Raw genomic sequence first — 21,492 nt, forward strand, 5'->3', positions numbered from 1 at the left:
ATCATGCTGTTAACTGGGTTCAGATCACAAGTTGTACGGTGTGATTGGTGTGGCTGGTATGAGTCTTACCCGGAATTCAAAATCCTTCCTTATTGTGTACGCTCGTCCGGGCACAGTATCCTAACTGAGGCTTGGAGGAGGGTCATAGGGGGAGGAGCCAGTGCACACCAGGTAGTCCTAAAGCTTTTACTTTTGTGCCCAGTCTCCTGCGGAGCCGCTATTCCCCATGGTCCTTTCGGAGTCCCCAGCATCCACTACGGACTATGAGAAATAGAATTATCGGTAAGTAAATTCTTATTTTTTTTCCTTGAGTTTAGGTCATGCAAGACAGAAAAGTAAATGAAACCACCATTTTGTTTTCCAGGGTATAGGTATGAGCTGTTTTGTCTTATTAAACACACACAGACTCCACACTGCCTGGTATGTTGTATCGCTACTGTTTTTGATTATGCTGTATGTTAATGTTTGCTTAGTTTATTTTTACTTTCTAAACTAATAAAAGGTGACTATGTGTATACCTGCTAAAAAAAAAAATCCTAAACTAACCGATACTTCTTTGTTGTTAAAGTTGATTTCCACAAATTTTAGCAATTAAAATAAACCTAGAACTATAGCTTGTTCTTTATTCTAAATATGTAGAAGATTATATGCAGTTATTTGATACTCAGAAAACATATTTAAAATATTGGAGTAGACAAGTAGGGTGCGGGTCTGCAAAAAATAACCCTCATTGTCCCAGTATGTGTAATATGCGAAGCCCATTTAAAGTGGGCTTTTCTTTTAAACCACAAATTCCATCTATATGACTTGCTAAATAATATCCAATAATTTGCAGTTTAAGCTAAATTTTTGATGTCTTTTGGTGGGAAATAAATAGATTTTAAATGCATCTGCAGTACTTTGGGTGAAGTTTACAAAATTCTTTCAAGGTCAGATATTTGCTGACTGCCTGCCAAGTCTCTCCCCTGGTCAGTCATAGCATTGTGTCTAGAGCGATGCTTACACTGGCTCCATCAATCACTTCTTTCTGGCTACTGGGGAGAACCAAGAAAAAGGAGGAAAGAGTCTGAAATTTGGCAGGAGTATGCAACTTGGATTCAAGTATTAGGGTGTAAGGATATGGGATTTAATTTGGACTTGATAGACCCTGCTTGTGTGTCAAAAGGTTGATTGACCATAATAAACTTGAGGTTTCTATCTTGCAGTCTGATTATAATAGATATTCCTATCTATGGCTTCTACATACCGTATGTGTGCAGAACGATCACACATTGGTTAGCATTTTGCCTTGCAGCACAAGGGTCATAGATTTCAACCGGGAGCCTATCTGAATGGCTTTCTTAAGGTTAACTGGTGTTTGCATGAGTTCCCTCCCACTATCTTAAAAACCATAGTGCTGTTTTATTTGTCACTTGACAATATAGACTCTAGCATGCATATGTACCTGTGTGTAGTAAAAAGTTTAGGGGTCTGTATACAAAGACTTGGAGAGAGCTAAAGTACCAATCAACCAGCTCCTAACTCCCATGTTATAGGCTGTATTTTAAAAATGAGGCTGATTGGCTGGTACTTTATCTTGGTCTACTTTATCTCTCAAAGGCTAAGTACATAGACCCCTTATAGACTGTAAGTTCCAAAGAATAGACTCTGATTTGAATGTACTCTGTATAGCACTGTGTAATATGATTGAGGCTATAAAGAGGCTATAAAAATAAACAATAATATGTCCTGCTTCAATATTTTTATTTGTTGAGGTTTGTTGTAAATGGGGACTGCTTTATATATACCCTTGCTTTATGAACCTAAGGTCCTAGCCCACAGGACCCCTTGAAGAGCTGTGTGCGCCCTTAATACTCTTTGTCTTTGTAGATCTATTGTCTGACAGCCCCAGATATCAGCTCCAGCTGGAACCAGGTTAGACAACAAGGCGACCAGTACACTCAAGAAATGTGAGATATTCTCCTTTTAAATAAGACGGTTCCGCTATTGTAACAATTTGTATAAATACTAAAATCAAACCTATTTTTTGGAAATACTTCCAGAAGTAACATTCTAATTGTATTCATCCAGTGAGCCTTTACCGCTTTAAATCTGATATTTTGTTTTACACAAACGCCGTTCCTGTCATCAAACCAGATACCCATTCCTCTACCTGTATCTGCCAATTTGCTACCATTAGAGAACCATAAGACCTACAATGGATCTTGTGTTGCCCCTGAATTAGGTAACTACTACCTAAAAGGCCATTCGACAGGGCTGCACTTGAAACTCCTTCTTTTACATACAAGAATGTATAATCCATCTTTCATAGTCTGGTCCGTCACTAATATGTTTGCAGTGTTTATGGAGGACATTGTTTGGAGTGACTGCTTTTTAATGTATTCATTACTAGAATCCATAACCGCCTCCAATCCTATCTCTGTGTTGGACCACATTTGTTTTTCAAGGCTGATAGGGAAAGAAAAAAAAAATCATAATTTTGCCTTGGGTAGCAAATGGAGAATAATTCATTAGGAGCAGCTTTAACATGCAGAGCACCATAAGCTTCTCTCTGGGGGGCTGTACAGACTTCTGAATTGGTTAGTTCAAAGCTGCCATCAACAGCAGCTGGAATTCTTGTTCGTCTTTTATTTCAACAAGATACTCTTTTGAATTGCAGATGAGGAAGAAAGATTTTTTTTTTTCAGATGTTTAGGGATTAGTTTGAGGCAACCAGAGAATACCAAGTAATTTTTAGTTTTAAAGCAGCTGTGTTTGAGAACAGTTATATACCTTTTTTTCTCTGACGTCCTAAGTGGATGCTGGGACTCCGTAAGGACCATGGGGAATAGCGGCTCCGCAGGAGACTGGGCACAACTAAAGAAAGCTTTAGGACTACCTGGTGTGCACTGGCTCCTCCCACTATGACCCTCCTCCAGTTAGAATCTTGTGCCCGGCTGAGCTGGATGCACACTAGGGGCTCTCCTGAGCTCCTAGAAAGAAAGTATATTTTAGGTTTTTTATTTTACAGTGAGATCTGCTGGCAACAGACTCACTGCAGCGAGGGACTAAGGGGAGAAGAAGCGAACCTACCTAACTGGTGGTAGCTTGGGCTTCTTAGGCTACTGGACACCATTAGCTCCAGACCTCGATGTTCGGTCCCGGAGCCGCGCCGCCGGCCCCCTTACAGAGCCAGAAGCAAGAAGTGTTCCGGAAAATCGGCGGCAGAAGACTTCTGTCTTCAACAAGGTAGCGCACAGCACTGCAGCTGTGCGCCATTGCTCCTCATGCACACCTCACACTCCGGTCGCTGATGGGTGCAGGGCGCTGGGGGGGGGCGCCCTGAGGGCAATATAATACACCTTGGCTTGCAAATCTACACCATATATAGTCAGGAAGGCTATATAGGTGTAAAAATACCCCTGCCAGAATTCCAGAAAAAGCGGGAGAAGTCCGCCGGAAAAGGGGCGGGGCTATCTCCCTCAGCACACTGGCGCCATTTTTTCTTCACAGTGCAGCTGGAAGACAGCTCCCCAGGGTCTCCCCTGTAGTTTTCAGGCTCAAAGGGTTAAAAAGAGAGGGGGGGGGGGCACTAAATTTAGGCGCAATATGTGTATACAAGCAGCTATTGGGGGGAAAAATCACTCAGTTATAGTGTTAATCCCTGCATTATATAGCGCTCTGGTGTGTGCTGGCATACTCTCTCTCTGTCTCCCCAAAGGACTTTGTGGGGTCCTGTCCTCAGTCAGAGCATTCCCTGTGTGTGTGCGGTGTGTCGGTACGGCTGTGTCGACATGTTGGATGAGGAAGGTTACGTGGAGGCGGAGCAGAGGCCGATAAATGGGATGTTGCCCCCTGTGGGGCCGACACCAGAGTGGATGGATAGGTGGAAGGTATTAACCGACAATGTCAACTCCTTACATAAAAGGCTGGATGACGTAACAGCTGTGGGACAGCCGGCTTCTCAGCCCGCGCCTGCCCAGGCGTCTCAGAGGCCATCAGGGGCTCAAAAAAACGCCCATTACCTCAGATGGCAGACACAGATGTCGACACGGAGTCTGACTCCAGTGTCGACGAGGTTGAGACATATACACAATCCACTAGGAACATCCGTTGCATGATCTCGGCAATGAAAAATGTGTTACACATTTCTGACATGAACCCAAGTACCACATAAAAGGGGTTTTATGTTTGGGGAGAAAAAGCAGCCAGTGTTTTGTTCCCCCATCAGATGAGTGAATGAAGTGTGTAAAGAGCGTGGGTTCCCCCGATAAGAAACTGGTAATTTCTAAAAAGTTACTGCTGGCGTACCCTTTCCCGCCAGAGGATAGGTCACGTTGGGAGATATCCCCTAGGGTGGATAAGGCGCTCACACGTTTGTCAAAAAAGGTGGCACTGCCGTCTTGGGATACGGCCACTTTGAAGGAGCCTGCTGATAAAAAGCAGGAGGCTATCCTGAAGTCTGTATATACACACTCAGGTACTATACTGAGACCTGCAAATAGTGCTGCTGCAGCGTGGTCTGATACCCTGTCAGATAATATTAATACCTTAGACAGGGATATTATTTTGCTAACATAGAGCATATTAAAGACGTCGTCTTATATATGAGGGATGCACATAGGGATATTTGCCGGCTGGCATCCAGAATTAATGCAATGTCCATTCTGCCAGGAGGGTATTAGAGACCCGGCAGTGGACAGGTGATGCTGCCTTTAAAAGGCACATGGAGATTCAGCCTTATAAGGGTGAGGAATTGTTTGGGGATGGTCTCTGGGACCTCGTATCCACTGCAACAGCTGGGAAGAAAAAATTTTTACCTCCGGTTTCCTCACAGCCTAAGAAAGCACCGTATTTTCAGGTACAGTCCTTTCGGCTTCAGAAAAGCAAGCGGGTCAAAGGCGCTTCCTTTCTGCACAGAGACAAGGGAAGATGGAAAGAGCTGCACCAGACAGCCAGTTCCCAGGATCAAAAATCTTCCCCCGCTTCCTCTGAGTCCACCGCATGACGCTGGGGCTCCACAGGTGGAGACAGGTGCGGTGGGGGCGCGTCTCGGGAACTTCAGGGACCAGTGGGCTTGCCCACAGGTGGATCCCTAGGTTCTGCAAGTAGTATCACAGGGATACAGGCTGGAGTTCGAGGCGACTCCCCCTCGCCGTTACCTCACATCAGCCTTGCCTGCTGCCCTCGGAGAAAGGGAGGTAGTACTGGCGGCAATTCACAAGCTGTACTTCCAGCAGGTGAAATCAAGGTACCCCTCCTTCAACAAGGCCGGGGTTACTATTCCAAAATGTTTGTGGTACCGAAACCAGACGGTTCGGTGAGACCCATTCTAAAATTGAAATCCTTGAACACTTATATACGAAGGTTCAAGTTCAAAATGGAATCGCTCAGGGCGATTATTGCAAGCCTGGAGAATTTCATGGTATCACTGGACATCAAGGATGCTTACCTGCATGTCCCTATTTACCCTCCTCACCAGGAGTACCTCAAAATTGGGGTACAGGATTGTCATTACCAATTCCAGACGTTGCCGTTGGTCTGTCCCCGGCACCGAGGGTATTTACCAAGGTAATGGCCGAAATAATTATCCCGTACTTGGACGATCTCCTTATAAAGGCGAGGTCCAGGGAGCAGTTGTTCGTCGGAGTAGCATTATCTCGGGAAGTGCTACAACAGCACGGCTGGATTCTGAATATTCCAAAGTCGCAGCTGGTTCCTATGACGCGTCTACTGTTCCTGGGTATGGTTCTGGACACAGAACAGGATAAAAAGGGTTTCTCCCGGAGGAGAAGTCCATGGAGTTGTCGTCTCTAGACAGAGACCTCCTAACACAAATACAGGTGTCGGTGCATCAATGCACGCGAGCCCTGGGAAAGATGGTAGCTTCTTACGAAGAAATTCCATTCGCCAGGTCCCATGCATCTTCCAGTGGGATCTGTTGGACAAGTGGTCCGGGTCGCATCTTCAGATACATCGGCGGATAACCCTGTCTCCAAGGGCCAGGGTGTCGCTGTTGTGGTGGCTGCAGAGTGCTCATCTTCTAGAGGGCCGCAGATTCGGCATACAGGACTGGGGTCCTGATGACCATGGATGCCAGCTTTCGAGGCTGGGGGGAAGTCACACAGGGAAGAAACTTCCAAGGACTATGGACAAGTCAGGAGACTTCCCTACACAAAAATATTCTGGAACTAAGGGCCATTTACAATGCCCTAAGTCAGGCTAGACCCCTGCTTCAACACCGGCCGGTGCTGATCCAGTCAGACAACATCACGGCGGTCGCTCATGTAAACCGACAGGGCGGCACAAGAAGCAGGATGGCGATGGCAGAAGCCACAAGGATTCTCCGATGGGCGGAATATCATGTGTTAGCACTGTCAGCAGTGTTCATTCCCGGAGTGGACAACTGGGAAGCAGACTTTCTCAGCAGACACGACCTCCACCCGGGAGAGTGGGGACTTCATCCAGAAGTCTTCCAAATGATTGTACACCGTTGGGAAAGGCCACAGGTGGACATGATGGCGTCCCGCCTCAACAAAAAGCTAAAAAGATATTGCGCCAGGTCAAGGGACCCTCAGGCGATAGCTGTGGACGCTCTGGTAACACCGTGGGTGTACCAGTCGGTGTATGTGTTCCCTTCTCTGCCTCTCATACCCAGGGTAATGAGAATAATAATGAGAGGAGTAAGAACTATACTCATTGTTCCGGATTGGCCAAGAAGAGCTTGGTACCCAGAACTCCAAGAAATGATCTCAGAGGACCCATGGCCTCTGCCGCTCAGACAGGACCTGCTGCAGCAGGGGCCCTGTCTGTTCCAAGGCTTACCGCGGCTGCGTTTGACGGCATGGCGGTTGAACGCCGGATCCTGAAGGAAAAGGGCATTCCGGAGGAAGTTATCCCTACGCTAATTAAAGCTAGGAAAGAAGTGAACGCAAACCATTATCACCGCATATGGCGGAAATATGTTGCGTGTCCTGAGGCCAGGAAGGCCCCAACGGAGGAATTTCAGCTAGGTCGATTTCTGCTCTTCCTACAGTCAGGGGTGACTATGGGCCTAAAATTGGGTTCCATTAAGGTCCAGATTTCGGCTCTATCGATTTTCTTCCAAAATAGAACTGACTTCACTGCCTGAAGTTCAGACTTTTGTTAAGGGAGTGCTGCATAGTCAGCCCCCGTTTGTGCCTCCAGTGGCACCGTGGGATCTCAACGTGGTGTTGGATTTCCTGAAGTCGCATTGGGTTGAGCTACTTAAATCCGTGGAGCTAAAATACCTCACGTGGAAAGTGGTCATGCTGTTGGCCTTGGCGTCGGCCAGGCGTGTATCAGAATTAGCGGCTTTATCATGCAAAAGCCCTTATCTAATTTTTTTATATGGATAGGGCGGAATTGAGGACTCGTTCCCAATTCCTTCCTAAGGTGGTATCAGTTTTTCATGTGAACCAACCTATTGTGGTGCCTGCGGCTACTTGGGACTTGGAAGATTCCAAGTTACTGGACGTAGTCAGGGCCCTGAAAAATATATGTTTCCAGGACGGCTGGAGTCAGGAAAACTGACTCGCTATTTATCCTGTATGCACCCAACAAGCTGGGTGCTCCTGCTTCTAAGCAGACTATTGCTCGCTGGATCTGTAGCACGATTCAACTTGCACATTCTGCGGCTGGACTGCCGCACCCTAAATCTGTACAAGCCCATTCCACGAGGAAAGTGGGCTCTTCTTGGGCGGCTGCCCGAGGGGTCTCGGCATTACAACTTTGCCGAGCTGTTTCTTGGTCGGGTTCAAACACTTTTGCAAGAGTCTACAAGTTTGATACCCTGGCTGAGGAGGACCTAGAGTTTGCTCATTCGGTGCTGCAGAGTCATCCGCACTCTCCCGCCCGTTTGGGAGCTTTGGTATAATCCCCATGGTCCTTACGGAGTCCCAGCATCCACTTAGGACGTCAGAGAAAATAAGATTTTACTCACCGGTAAATCTATTTCTCGTAGTCCGTAGTGGATGCTGGGCGCCCATCCCAAGTGCGGATTGTCTGCAATACTTGTATATAGTTATTGCCTAACTAAAGGGTTATTGTTGAGCCATCTGTTGAGAGGCTCCGTTATATTTCATACTGTTAACTGGGTATAGTATCACGAGTTATACGGTGTGATTGGTGTGGCTGGTATGAGTCTTACCCGGGATTCAAAATCCTTCCTTATTGTGTCAGCTCTTCCGGGCACAGTATCCTAACTGAGGTCTGGAGGAGGGTCATAGTGGGAGGAGCCAGTGCACACCAGGTAGTCCTAAAGCTTTCTTTAGTTGTGCCCAGTCTCCTGCGGAGCCGCTATTCCCCATGGTCCTTACGGAGTCCCAGCATCCACTACGGACTACGAGAAATAGATTTTCTCTGACGTCCTAGTGGATGCTGGGAACTCCGGAAGGACCATGGGGAATAGCGGCTCCGCAGGAGACTGGGCACAACTAAAAGAAAGCTTTTAGACTACCTGGTGTGCACTGGCTCCTCCCACTATGACCTTCCTCCAAGCCTCAGTTAGATTTCTGTGCCCGGCCGAGCTGGATGCACACTAGGGGCTCTCCTGAGCTCCTAGAAAGAAAGTTTATTTTAGGTTTTTTATTTTACAGTGAGACCTGCTGGCAACAGGCTCACTGCATCGAGGGACTAAGGGGAGAAGAAGCGAACCTACCTGCTTGCAGCTAGCTTGGGCTTCTTAGGCTACTGGACACCATTAGCTCCAGAGGGATCGACCGCATGGAACTGGCCTTGGTGTTCGTTCCCGGAGCCGCGCCGCCGTCCCCCTTACAGAGCCAGAAGCAAGAAGAGGTCCGGAAAATCGGCGGCAGAAGACATCAGTCTTCACCAAGGTAGCGCACAGCACTGCAGCTGTGCGCCATTGCTCCTCATGCACACTTCACACTCCGGTCACTGAGGGTGCAGGGCGCTGGGGGGGGGGGGCGCCCTAAGCAGCAATAAAAACACCTTGGCTGGCAAATATATCACAATATATAGCCCCAGAGGCTATATATGTGATAAATACCCCTGCCAGAATCCATAAAAAAGCGGGAGAAAAGTCCGCGAAAAAGGGGCGGAGCTATCTCCCTCAGCACACTGGCGCCATTTCTCTTCACAGTGCAGCTGGAAGACAGCTCCCCAGGCTCTCCTCTGTAGTTTGCAGGCTCAAAGGGTTAAAAAGAGAGGGGGGGCACTAAATTTAGGCGCAATATTGTATATACAATCAGCTATTGGGAAAAATTCACTCAATATAGTGTTAATCCCTAAATTATATAGCGCTCTGGTGTGTGCTGGCATACTCTCTCTCTGTCTCCCCAAAGGGCTGTGTGGGGTCCTGTCCTCAGTCAGAGCATTCCCTGTGTGTGTGCGGTGTGTCGGTACGGCTGTGTCGACACGTTTGATGAGGAGGCTTATGTGATGGCAGAGCAGATGCCGATAAATGTGATGTCGCCCCCTGTGGGGCCGACACCAGAGTGGATGGATAGGTGGAAGGTATAAACCGACAGTGTCAACTCCTTTCATAAAAGGCTGGATGACGTAACAGCTATGGGACAGCCGGCTTCTCAGCCCGCGCCTGCCCAGGCGTCTCAAAGGCCATCAGGGGCTCAAAAACGCCCGCTCCCTCAGATGGCAGACACAGATGTCGACACGGAGTCTGACTCCAGTGTCGACGAGGTTGAGACATATACACAATCCACTAGGAACATCCGTTACATGATCCCGGCAATAAAAAATGTGTTACACATTTCTGACATTAACCCAAGTACCACTAAAAAAGGGTTTTATGTTTGGGGAGAAAAAGCAGGTAGTGTTTTGTTCCCCCATCAAATGAGTGAATGAAGTGTGAAAAAGCGTTGGTTCCCCCGATAAAAAACTGGTAATTTCTAAAAAGTTACTGATGGCGTACCCTTTCCCGCCAGAGGATAAGTTACGCTGGGTGATATCCCCTAGGGTGGATAAGGCGCTCACACGTTTGTAAAAAAAGGTGGCACTGCCGTCTTAGGATACGGCCACTTTGAAGGTACCTGCTGATAAAAAGCAGGAGGCTATCCTGAAGTCTGTATTTACACACTCAGGTACTAGACTGGGACCTGCAGATAGTGCTGCTGCAGCGTGGTCTGTAACCCTGTCAAACAGGGATACTATTTTGCGAACATAAGACGTCGTCTTATATAGGAGGGATGCACAGAGGGATATTTTGCCGGCTGGCATCCAGAATTAATGCAATGTCCATTCTGTCAAGAGGGTATTAGAGACCCGACACTGGACAGGTGATGCTGACTTTAAAAGGCACATAGAGCCTTATAAAGGTGAGGAATTGTTTGGGGATGGTCTCTGGGACCTCGTATCCACAGCAACAGCTGGGAAGAAAAAATTTTACCTCAGGTTTCTTCACAGCCTAAGAAAGCACTGTATTATCAGGTACAGTCCTTTCGGCTTCAGAAAAGCAAGCGGGTCAAAGGCGCTTCCTTTCTGCACAGAGACGAGGGAAGAGGGAAAAAGCTGCACCAGTCAGCCAGTTCCCAGAATCAAAATTCTTCCCCCGCTTCCTCTGAGTCCACCGCATGACGCGGGGGCTCCACAGGCGTAGCCAGGTACGGTGGTGGGCCGCCTCAAAAATTTCAGCGATCAGTGGGCTCGCTCACAGGTGGATCCCTGGATCCTTCAAGTAGTATCTCAGGGGTACAAGCTGGAATTCGAGGCGTCTCGCCCCCGCCGTTTCCTCAAATCTGCCTTGCCGACAACTCCCTCAGGCAGGGAGGCTGTGCTAGAGGCAATTCACAAGCTGTATTCCCAGCAGGTGATAGTCAAGGTGTCCCTACTTCAACAAGGACGGAGTTACTATTCCACACTGTTTGTGGTACCGAAACCGGACGGTTCGGTGAGACCCATTTTAAATTTGAAATCCTTGAACACATACATAAAAAAATTCAAGTTCAAGATGGAATCGCTCAGGGCGGTTATTGCAAGCCTGGAGGAGGGGGATTACATGGTATCCCTGGACATCAAGGATGCTTACCTACATGTCCCCATTTACCATCCTCACCAGGAGTACCTCAGATTTGTGGTACAGGATTGCCATTACCAATTCCAAACACTGCCGTTTGGACTGTCCACGGCACCGAGGGTCTTTACCAAGGTAATGGCAGAAATGATGATACTCCTTCGAAAAAAGGGAGTTTTAATTTTCCCGTACTTGGACGATCTCCTTATAAAGGCGAGGTCCAAGGAGCAGTTGTTGGTCGGAGTAGCACTATCTCGGGAAGTGCTACAACAGCACGGATGGATTCTATACATTCCAAAGTCACAGCTGGTTCCTACCACACGCCTTCTGTTCCTGGGGATGGTTCTGGACACAGAACAGAAAAAAGTGTTTCTCCCGCAGGAGAAAGCCAAGGAGCTGTCATCTCTAGTCAGAGACCTCCTGAAACCAAAACAGGTATCGGTGCATCACTGCACACGAGTCCTGGGAAAAATGGTAGCTTCTTACGAAGCAAAATTCCATTCGGCAGGTTCCATGCAAGAACCTTTCAGTGGGACCTCTTAGACAAGTGGTCGGGATCGCATCTTCAGATGCATCGGCTGATAACCCTGTCTCCAAGGACCAGGGTATCTCTACTGTGGTGGCTGCAGAGTGCTCATCTTCAAGAGGGCCGCAGATTCGGCATACAGGACTGAGTCCTGGTAACCACGGATGCCAGCCTTCGAGGCTGGGGGGCAGTCACACAGGGAAGAAATTTCCAAGGACTTTGGTCAAGTCAGGAGTCGTCCCTACACATAAATATTCTGGAACTGAGGGCCATTTACAATGCCCTAAGTCTGGCAAGGCCTCTGCTTCAAAACCAGCCGGTACTGATCCAATCAGACAACATCACGGCAATCGCCCTTGTAAACCGACAGGGCGGCACAAGAAGCAGGATGGCGATGGCAGAAGCCACAAGGATTCTCCGATGGGCGGAGAATCACGTCTTAGCACTGTCAGCAGTGTTCATTCCGGGAGTGGACAACTGGGAAGCAGACTTCCTCAGCAGACACGACCTACACCCGGGAGAGTGGGGACTTCATCCAGAAGTCTTCCAACTGTTGGTAAACCGTTGGGAAAGGCCACAGGTGGACATGATGGCGTCCCGCCTAAACAAAAAGACTAGATATTGCGCCAGGTCAAGGGACCCTCAGGCAATAGCTGTGGACGCTCTAGTGACACCGTGGGTGTACCAGTCGGTTTATGTATTCCCTCCTCTGCCTCTCATACCAAAGGTACTGAGAATAATAAGAAAACGAGGAGTAAGAACGATACTCGTGGTTCCGGATGGGCCAAGAAGAGCTTGGTACCCAGAACTTCAAGAAATTATATCAGAGGACCCATGGCCTCTACCGCTCAGACAGGATCTGCTACAGCAGGGGCCCTGTCTTTTCCAAGACTTACCGCGGCTGCGTTTGACGGCATGGCGGTTGAATTCCGGATCCTAAAGAAAAAAGGCATTCCGGAGGAAGTCATTCCTATGCTGATAAAAGCCAGGAAAGAAGTAACCGCAAACCATTATCACCGTATTTGGCGAAAATATGTTGCGTGGTGTGAGGCCAGGAAGGCCCCAACAGAGGAATTTCGGCTGGGTCGTTTTCTGCACTTCCTACAGTCAGGAGTGACTATGGGCCTAAACTTGGGTTTCATTAAGGTTCAGATTTCGGCTCTGTCGATTTTCTTCCAGAAAGAACTGGCTTCACTGCCTGGAGTTCAGACATTTGTAAAGGGAGTGCTACATATTCAGCCCCCTTTTGTGCCTCCTGTGGCACCTTGGGATCTCAACGTGGTGTTGAGTTTCCTAAAATCACATTGATTTGAGCCACTTAAAACTGTGGATTTGAAATATCTCACGTGGAAAGTGGTCATGTTATTGGCCTTGGCTTCGGCCAGGCGTGTGTCAGAATTGGCGGCTTTGTCATGTAAAAGCCCTTATCTGATTTTCCATATGGATAGGGCAGAATTGAGGACTCGTCCCCAGTTTCTCCCTAAGGTGGTATCAGCTTTTCACTTAAACCAACCTATTGTAGTGCCTGGGGGGCTACTAGGGACTTGGAAGATTCCAAGTTACTGGACGTAGTCAGGGCCTTAAAAATTTATATTTCCAGGACGGCTGGAGTCAGGAAAACTGACTCGCTTTTTATCCGGTAGGCACCCAACAAAATAGGTGCTCCTGCTTCTAAGCAAACTATTGCTCGCTGAATTTGTAGCACAATTCAGCTGGAGCATTCTGCGACTGGATTGCCGCATCCTAAATCAGTAAAAGCCCATTCCACGAGTAAAGTGGGCTCATCTTGGGCGGCTGCCCGAGGGGTCTCGGCTTTATAACTTTGCCGAGCTGCAACTTGGTCAGGGGCAAACACGTTTGCAAAATTCTACAAATTTGATACCCTGGCTGAGGAGGACCTTGAGTTCTCTCATTCGGTGCTGCAGAGTCATCCGCACTCTTCCGCCCGTTTGGGAGCTTTGGTATAATCCCCATGGTCCTTACGGAGTTCCCAGCATCCACTAGGACGTCAGAGAAAATAAGATTTTACTCACCGGTAAATCTATTTCTCGTAGTCCGTAGTGGATGCTGGGCGCCCATCCCAAGTGCGGATTGTCTGCAATACTTGTATGTAGTTCTTGCCTAACTAAGGGTTATTGTTGAGCCATCTGTTGAGAGGCTCAGTTATATTTCATACTGTTAACTGGGTATAGTATCACAAGTTATACGGTGTGATTGGTGTGGCTGGTATGAGTCTTACCCGGGATTCAAAATCCTTCCTTATTGTGTCAGCTCTTCCAGGCACAGTATCCTAACTGAGGCTTGGAGGAGGGTCATAGTGGGAGGAGCCAGTGCACACCAGGTAGTCTAAAAGCTTTCTTTTAGTTGTGCCCAGTCTCCTGCGGAGCCGCTATTCCCCATGGTCCTTACGGAGTTCCCAGCATCCACTACGGACTACGAGAAATAGATTTACCGGTGAGTAAAATCTTATTTACCGGTGAGTAAAATCTTATTTATTCTACTTAATATTTAATAGACTTGTATTAACTAATTTATTGGAGAGTATTAGCAGTACTTTCCTTTGTACAAAATTGTTATTAGAAACCCACACCTGTTTTTTTTTTACTGTATCTCTCTGGTCATGAAAAGTAGTGTAAGAGATACTTACATTGGGGTTAGTCCAATTAAACGCGAGTTTGTGGCTATGCGAGTAGGTGTAGCTCTATAATACACTTACGGTACCGCCAGACTCATCATGTTTGGTTTTTTTGCAGCCCTACAGTGCTGCGTACAAAAATCTGCAAGTCCAGGTCAGACCATGAAGGAGGGAGGGCGCATATTGAGGTGTCGTTGATGGCGTTTACATACTGCTGCAGTGTCAACTTGCCACCTTTTGCAGTTCATTGGATTGACCCCATTGTGTCTTTCAACAGTTGCAATAAATACGTTAGTGGGTTTATTTTGGGAGAGGATGGAAAGATTGTACAATTGGTTTCATTTTGTGGCTTGTATTGGGGCATTTCATTTGGTATGGTTAAACTTTTTGATAGTGTCGGGTATTCCACTCTCGTGGCTTTACAACATCTCTTCTTTCACTTGACAGATTTGATGCTTTGGTTCTGAGATTTGAGGCTCCTGACTCACGTAATCGCTGGGACAGCCCCCTCTTTACCATGCACAAGGATGAAGTACTGCCGCTGGAAGAGATCTACAATGCAATATTCCACCGGAAAGCGCCTCCACCCAACCAGTCTACACAGACTGTACGCATGGCATGGCTGCTTGTTTCATTCCATCTACATTACATGAGGCTTTCACAAAGTCTGTATTAACACATACCAAAGGACATGTATTTAGGCGGAAACTGGTGCTGCAGAGCAGAAATAGAACACAACTTCACAACACTATTTGCATGGAAGCGCATATTAAATGGTTTCATTATTTTTTATATTCTATGATTACATTTAAAATAATGTAGTGACACATTTTGTGAAAAACTAACGGCGGGATGTAATGGAGTCTGAGATTGCCAGAGGTGCGGAATGCCAGATGAGCTCTATTGGTTTTTTTTAAAGGGGCAAACACTTACAAGGCAAAACAATGACTTGTAAGTGATTGCCCCTTTAAAAAAAATAGAGATCATCTGGCATCCCGCACCTCCAGCAATCTCAGACTCCATTACATCCCGCCACAAGTGGTCAGCAGTTCTAGTGATGTATTCGTCAAATTGGAGAGCTCAGGGATGGCCTGTTTGTTTTCTAATCTAAAAGTAATTCTAAGGATCTAAGCAAAGTGGAACTTTATTGCTATTTGATGGCATTTTGGGTAAGTTTAGGAATATCCATATCTGTGACTTCCTCACCAGAAAACAACAGGGCAATCTGTTTTTGGCTGCTAGATAATGTTTTATGTTGTGAACTCCCAGCCCCCTTTGAGCCTGTGAAGAAACAAAGTTGATCTATTCAGTGTTCTCCCCAGAAATTTTTTCCAGCCGGGTGGCATAAAAAAGTAGCTGGGTAGGGACAATCACAATAATAACATTTTTAAATCATAATATTTAAATCAAAACATATTTCCGGTGGAGAGGGATGCTGGACGGAGCTCCAGATGTGACATCGTCTTCAGTCACATCCGGAGCTCTGTCCAGCATCCCACTCCTCCGGAAACATGTTAACTTTGGAGAGAGTACCGGGCGAATGACAGGGGAAGCGCACATTACTGGGGCTGTGGAGCGAGCCATGGGGACAGACACAGTGGCAGTAAGAGCTGCCGGGCGTCATGGGGTCTTGGCTGCCGGGCGCTAAGCGGATGCTTGCGGGCCGATTCGTGGGGAGAACACTGTCTATTGATTCAGGCCTGGAGTTGCTGGCCCATATTTCTGCAGATATGTTAGTTTCCTTTACACTGTTATTTTGTTAACAAATAGATTTTGTCTTCCTATAATGGTCATTACAATTTATGCCATACTGTGGGGCAGATGTATTAACCTGGAGAAGGGATAAAGCAGTGATAAGTGCAAGGTGATCATGCGTCAGCTCCTAAATGTCATTTTTCAAATCCATAATGATTGGCTGGTGCGTTATCACCTTATGCTTATCACTGCTTTATCACTTCTTTATCCCTTCTCCAGGTTAATACATCTACCCCATTATTCTGTACTGTGAATTCTAATTGTCTGCTTAGTTGTGATTATGAATGCTAGCTATCTTAATGGGCGTTTTGCAGTTACAAAACGGAATAATTATTTGCAGTACCAATGGTCAGATGTTAAGCCTTTACCTAAGTGATCAAAGGGATAATGAGGAATGAAATTTGGACAAACTAGGTTCGCTCTGGTGTGTGTGGGGGAGTGGGGTTGTTAATTTGTATTTATTATCAAACTCTACATGGTTTACTTTAGTTGCTGTATATCTGACTGACTTTTCCTCATTCATATAGCAACCTTTGTCCTCTACAAACTTCCTGCATGAGCTAGACAAGGTGACACAAGATGTCGTGACTGTGAGTGTCAAGTGCTTGCATGTTTGTGCACACCCCTGCTGAAGGTGACTGTACTTGTTAGATGGAACAGGTCCTTTATATTGTTTCTGATGATTTTACTACATCAACATACAGTTACACAGTTTTTAGGACTATTAAATCTAACATAAGCTGCCTTCTTGCATTCTGCTAAAGGCTATACCAATGGGAAACATTTAATTCAAGTAGACTGGTATCACACAAGCTGAAGCTTCCCTGTCTCAAGTGTAAATAAAGAAAAACACATTGAGGTTGTTGTGCCCTTCTGAGTGTAGTCCACCAAGTTCTCACCTCAGTCATAAACTACTCATGTATTCGTGCCTTTACTGGCTAAATTAGCATAAAAAATGGTAAAAGAAGTGATTTTATATCTTTATATTTTTTACAGCATGACTTTTTAATAAAGCACCTCCTATATTGGAGTGTCTTTTTAGTTTATTCTACAAAAAGAAGTTTGCAAACTGTTTTTAAATTAAATGTTTTAGTGCACCTCCTTTTTTTTGTTTTCTGAATACTGGCCACTCCACTGTATTGTAAATAAATTCATGTATGAAGTTTCCATTTGTGATGCTAGGCTAAATCAGTTCACCGCCATTGCTGAAATTGTACAGCAATGGGGCTGAATTCCTTAAGGCAAGTGACCTTGTAATAGCCATGTAAATTTTCCACAGTTTGCACAAGATTGAACAAGCGAATTCTAAGGGCCAGATTCAATTAGCCATGGTAATTTACAATGCCGGGATAAGTTGGAAGCCTCTAGCAATTATAGCCCATTTTCTTGCGTCGTCAATCGCTAAGGAAAAGTGGGTTACCGCATATGCGCCACCCGCAATAGGGCATTTACCGTAGAATTCTGATTGAGCCTTCCTCAGTCTGCAAGCTTATCTAGCTGTAATTGATTAGCCCCAGTAGACCAATTAGCCCACGTTTAGTCACGGCAGAAAATTTAATCTGGCCATAAGATTTCTATGGTGTGGCCAATAGGGTTTTTTTTATGTCTGCCTAGCATGCTAAGGTGCTATTTGGGGGAAAAAAGCAATGATTAGAAAAAACATTTGAAATATATATTTTTTTTACAATAGCATAAATTTTTATTTGCTAATTCTATGATTGTCTTCAATTATATTAAAATATAAATTAAACAGTGGCTTGTGCCACTCCACTTTTCTCGTATGGCTCTGATAATGAGGTGCACTGTCTGTGTTTAATGTGTGCTGAGCTGTCCTCCCAAATTATGCTGATTATAGATAGACCTGAGTTACTAATGCATTATACATATATTCGGAAATGGTAAAAACATTACTTGTTTTGGGCTATTAATCCGATGAGCCGTAACCCTATGAAACCGTTCAACTTGCATACGGTTCAATATTACGTTTTACAGTGTATAACAGTATTATTTGTCTATATGAAAACATGTTAAAAATGTCTTTTACCAGGCTGTGCTAAATGCCCAGAAGACCAGTGTTCCAGGAGACCTCATTATGGTGCCAGGAGCCAGTGAGAGAATATCCTTTGTTACAAAATAATATATATTTTTACCTAATGAAAATGGTTTGCTGTATGTATCCTATTAGTGTTGAACATTTCCATGTATTATTGATATCTATATATATTTTTATGTTTGTGTATGTTTCTGATAATCTTTTTGTTCCCTGGTAACCCTTATTTTTATTTTTGTCTTTTATTATAATGAACTTGATTCAATTCAGCGGAATATGAATAGCGCCGGTAAGGAGGTCCCGAGGCTAGTAAACTGATCTTGCTGTTAAACACTACGAGAGGATTACTGCTCGCACCTCTCTGGATGTGTAAACTAAAATCTGACTAAACTATTGCTGCAAAAGCTGTTTTCTGCCTTAAGTGCAGTGCAAAGAGCGTTGCGGGCATTTAAATCGGAGAATGTTGGTTACTGTGACTAAGCATTCTGTTTAAGGCTCGGTTACTATTCAGATCATGTTGAAAGTGTATTGCTAAAAGAACCCCTGTCATTTTACATATGTAATCATTTACCTATTCATTGTATAGGGTGGTCCATAAGTATGGAAACACCCTTATAAAAAGGAAATGAGTAAGAAAAATATTAATCCATTGTCTACACATATGATATGGGATTGAGGGAAAACTTTTTAGGGTGTGTCACCAGTATGGTGGCCATCTTGGATGCAACTCTCATTTTTTAATTGGGAAGGTAGTCATGTGACATATCAGAAAGATGCAGAATGTCATAAGAAAAACAATAGTGTTCGTTGTTTTAACATATTTATTCATTCTTGAGTTTTAACATTGAGTTTATAATATATGTTTGAAGTGCTGTCCATCATATTGCAGTGTTAAGGCTATTTTCTTTCCCATTCCTGATAAACCTTGGCCAACATGTCTGGCTTAATCTGAGCACAAGCATCAACAATTCAGTGTTGCATATGATAAATATCTTGTATCTTCTCTGCATAAACAAGTTCTTTCAGGTAATTATTTCTGGGGATCTTGGTGGCCACTGGACTGGATCTCTACGGCCAATCCACCTTTGTGGAAACTGCAGATCAAGGTTTCTTTAAATTTTGCAAGGAGTTTGGCAACTGCAATGTGAGGAATGGGTGGCCTATTTGGGCGACGTTGCTTGAAATCATGCAATAGCACGTGTGCTTCGTTCTCCAGATATCGAGACAATCTCAAAACATTCTGTTTGTGTTAGTGCCATTGTCATTAATATCACTAACCAGCAAAAAAAACTCAGTTCAAACTTGAGAATGAATAAAGTTGCGTTAAAATGAATAACACCATCGTTTTTCTCATTAAATTCTGTTTGATATGTCACATGACTACCTTCCCAATTAAAAAATTAGAGCTGCATCCAAGATGGTAAACTTCAAGATGGCCACCATACTAGTGACATACCCTAAAACGTTTTCTCCCATATCATATACTGTATGTAAACACTGGATTAATATTTCCTTAATCATTTCCTTTTTATAATGGTGTTTCCACGCTTATGGACAGGGCCGGCTTGTTGACTGGTCTATTGTTGACTGAATGTGAAGCGTCTGTTGCGATTGTCCTAGGAGTAGGAGATCATCCAGGTAGGGCAGGTTTCAGATTCCGCTGCGTCTGAGACATGCTGCGATGACTGCCATGACTTTCGTGAAGACTCTTGGTTCCGTGTATAGACCAAATGGTAAGGCTCTGAATTGGAAATGTTTGTCCTTGACTGCAAACCTGAGAAACTTTTCATGACTTGGATGAATTGGGATATGCAAATATGCATCCTGTATGTCCAGGAATGCCATATAGCCTCCCGGTTCCAACGCCAGGATGAACGTTCTGAGGGATTCCATGCGGAACTTGGGGACTCGCAGGTATAGATTCAACTTCTTGAGGTTGAGAATAGGGCGGTAGGATCCGTCCGGTTTCTGGACCAGAAAGAGCGACGTGTAAAACCCTCGTCCTCTCTGGTCCCGTGGTACCGGAACAATGACGTTGGAGACGAGAGGGGAGCTGACTGATTTGTGTAGAGCCTCTGCCTCTCTGAGATCCCTCGTAATCCCCGTGGTGAAGAACCTCTTTGGGGGACGGCACCAAAATGTCAAGGCGTATCCTTTTGTCAAGACTTCCCTGACCCAGGCGTCCGTTGTGATGCCCCACTACTTGGAGCAAAAGACAGAAGTCGCCCCCCCACTCGGGTCAAGCCCTCCTCTGGGGTATCCCAATCAGGCCGCAGGTTTGGCAGCTGGGCGTATTGTAGACCAAAGTTGTTTTGCGCAAGGCTTGGTGGTCTTTGCTTGGGCCTGGTAACGGGAGGAGGCCTGGCCCTTACCTCGTCCCTGGACATGAAAGGGACGAAAGCTAGTTTTGTGCTTGGGGGCTGCTGCTGATGGGATAAAAGCCATCTTAGCAGTAGCCAGTTGAGTGACTATATTGTTTACTTCTTTCCCGAATAGGGTATCTGCTGCATATGGAAGAGCCTCCAAAACTTTTTTTGGAGGAAGCGTCTGCTCTCCAAGAATGCAACCATAAAGATAGTCTTGCTGCCACTGTAGAAGCAGTGACTTTAGATGTATGTGTGGCCGTGTCTAGGGCTGCTTCCGACAGATGGGAATATGTGCTACCAGTGTCAGTAGTTTCCTCCTAACTGAGGAGGATAGGAAACTAGTCAGCCCAACAGGAAATTGCTTTGGTCACCCATGCCGAAGCTAATGCCGGTCTGGTAATAGCTCCCGCATGAGAATATGCTGTCTTAAGAAAGGTATCTAATTTGCGATCCATTGAATCTTTAAGAGATGAAGTATCCGGGATTGGGAGAACAGAGGAACGCTCTATGCGTGCTACATGCACGTCCACTGGTGGGAGAGATTCCCAACTGGACCTTTCCTTAGCCGGGAACGGATAGAATGATTGATACCTTTAAGAGAGCGGAAACCGTTTATCCGGTTTAGCCCATGCGGCCTCCAGTAAATCTTCCAACTGCGCAGAGGAGGGAAACTATGTTGAATCCTTTTTAGGTTTCTTAAAAACTGGAGTGTTAGAGGTTGGAGCAGGATCTATTTGCGCAATATCTAGTACCAACCTCACTTGCTTGACTAGGGCCTGTACAGCTGCTATAGAAAGAAAATCCTCTAGACCTGAAGCTGCGTCTGGATCAGATACTCCTGACCTTTCTTGGTCAGAATTTGGGGTGTCTGAATCCGAACCCCCGTCTGAGCGTGGGGTAGCAGTTCCGCTAGAAGTGTGCATCAACCTGGGAAGCTTACCTCCTTATGTAAAAGTTGTTGCATGGAAGCAGAGACCTGAGACAATCCCTGGACTGATTGCACAAGTGTGTTAACCCATGGGGGATCCACCTGTGGGGGCGGACATATATATATATTTGGCCTTGTGCTGAAGTTGACGGCGGTGCCATTTGTAGAGCCACCTGCTACGTATTCAAACGGTCCACTAGTTGCCTCATAACCTGCGTCAGTGTGGTTGCCAACACTGGATC

At 45.7% G+C, this 21,492-nt stretch overlaps 1 protein-coding gene across 5 annotated transcripts in view; it reads left to right on the plus strand.

Annotated features, from left to right (window-relative positions):
• Positions 1–21,492, plus strand: part of KTI12 (KTI12 chromatin associated homolog) — a 143,914-nt gene that overhangs the window by 100,195 nt on the left and 22,227 nt on the right. For 4 of the 5 annotated variants that reach the window (XM_063926577.1, XM_063926576.1, XM_063926578.1 and 1 more), the window contains 5 exons: positions 365–420; positions 1,870–1,949; positions 14,599–14,758; positions 16,434–16,496; positions 17,954–18,022. In XM_063926577.1, the coding sequence (XP_063782647.1) occupies positions 365–420; positions 1,870–1,949; positions 14,599–14,758; positions 16,434–16,496; positions 17,954–18,022 (428 nt within the window). Of the gene's footprint in view, positions 1–364; positions 421–1,869; positions 1,950–14,598; positions 14,759–16,433; positions 16,541–17,953; positions 18,023–21,492 lie in introns of those variants that run through there. The other variant, XM_063926580.1, reaches the window with a different exon arrangement.

Source organism: Pseudophryne corroboree, chromosome 6, assembly GCF_028390025.1.
Source record: "Pseudophryne corroboree isolate aPseCor3 chromosome 6, aPseCor3.hap2, whole genome shotgun sequence".
NCBI classification, from domain to species: domain Eukaryota; kingdom Metazoa; phylum Chordata; class Amphibia; order Anura; family Myobatrachidae; genus Pseudophryne; species Pseudophryne corroboree.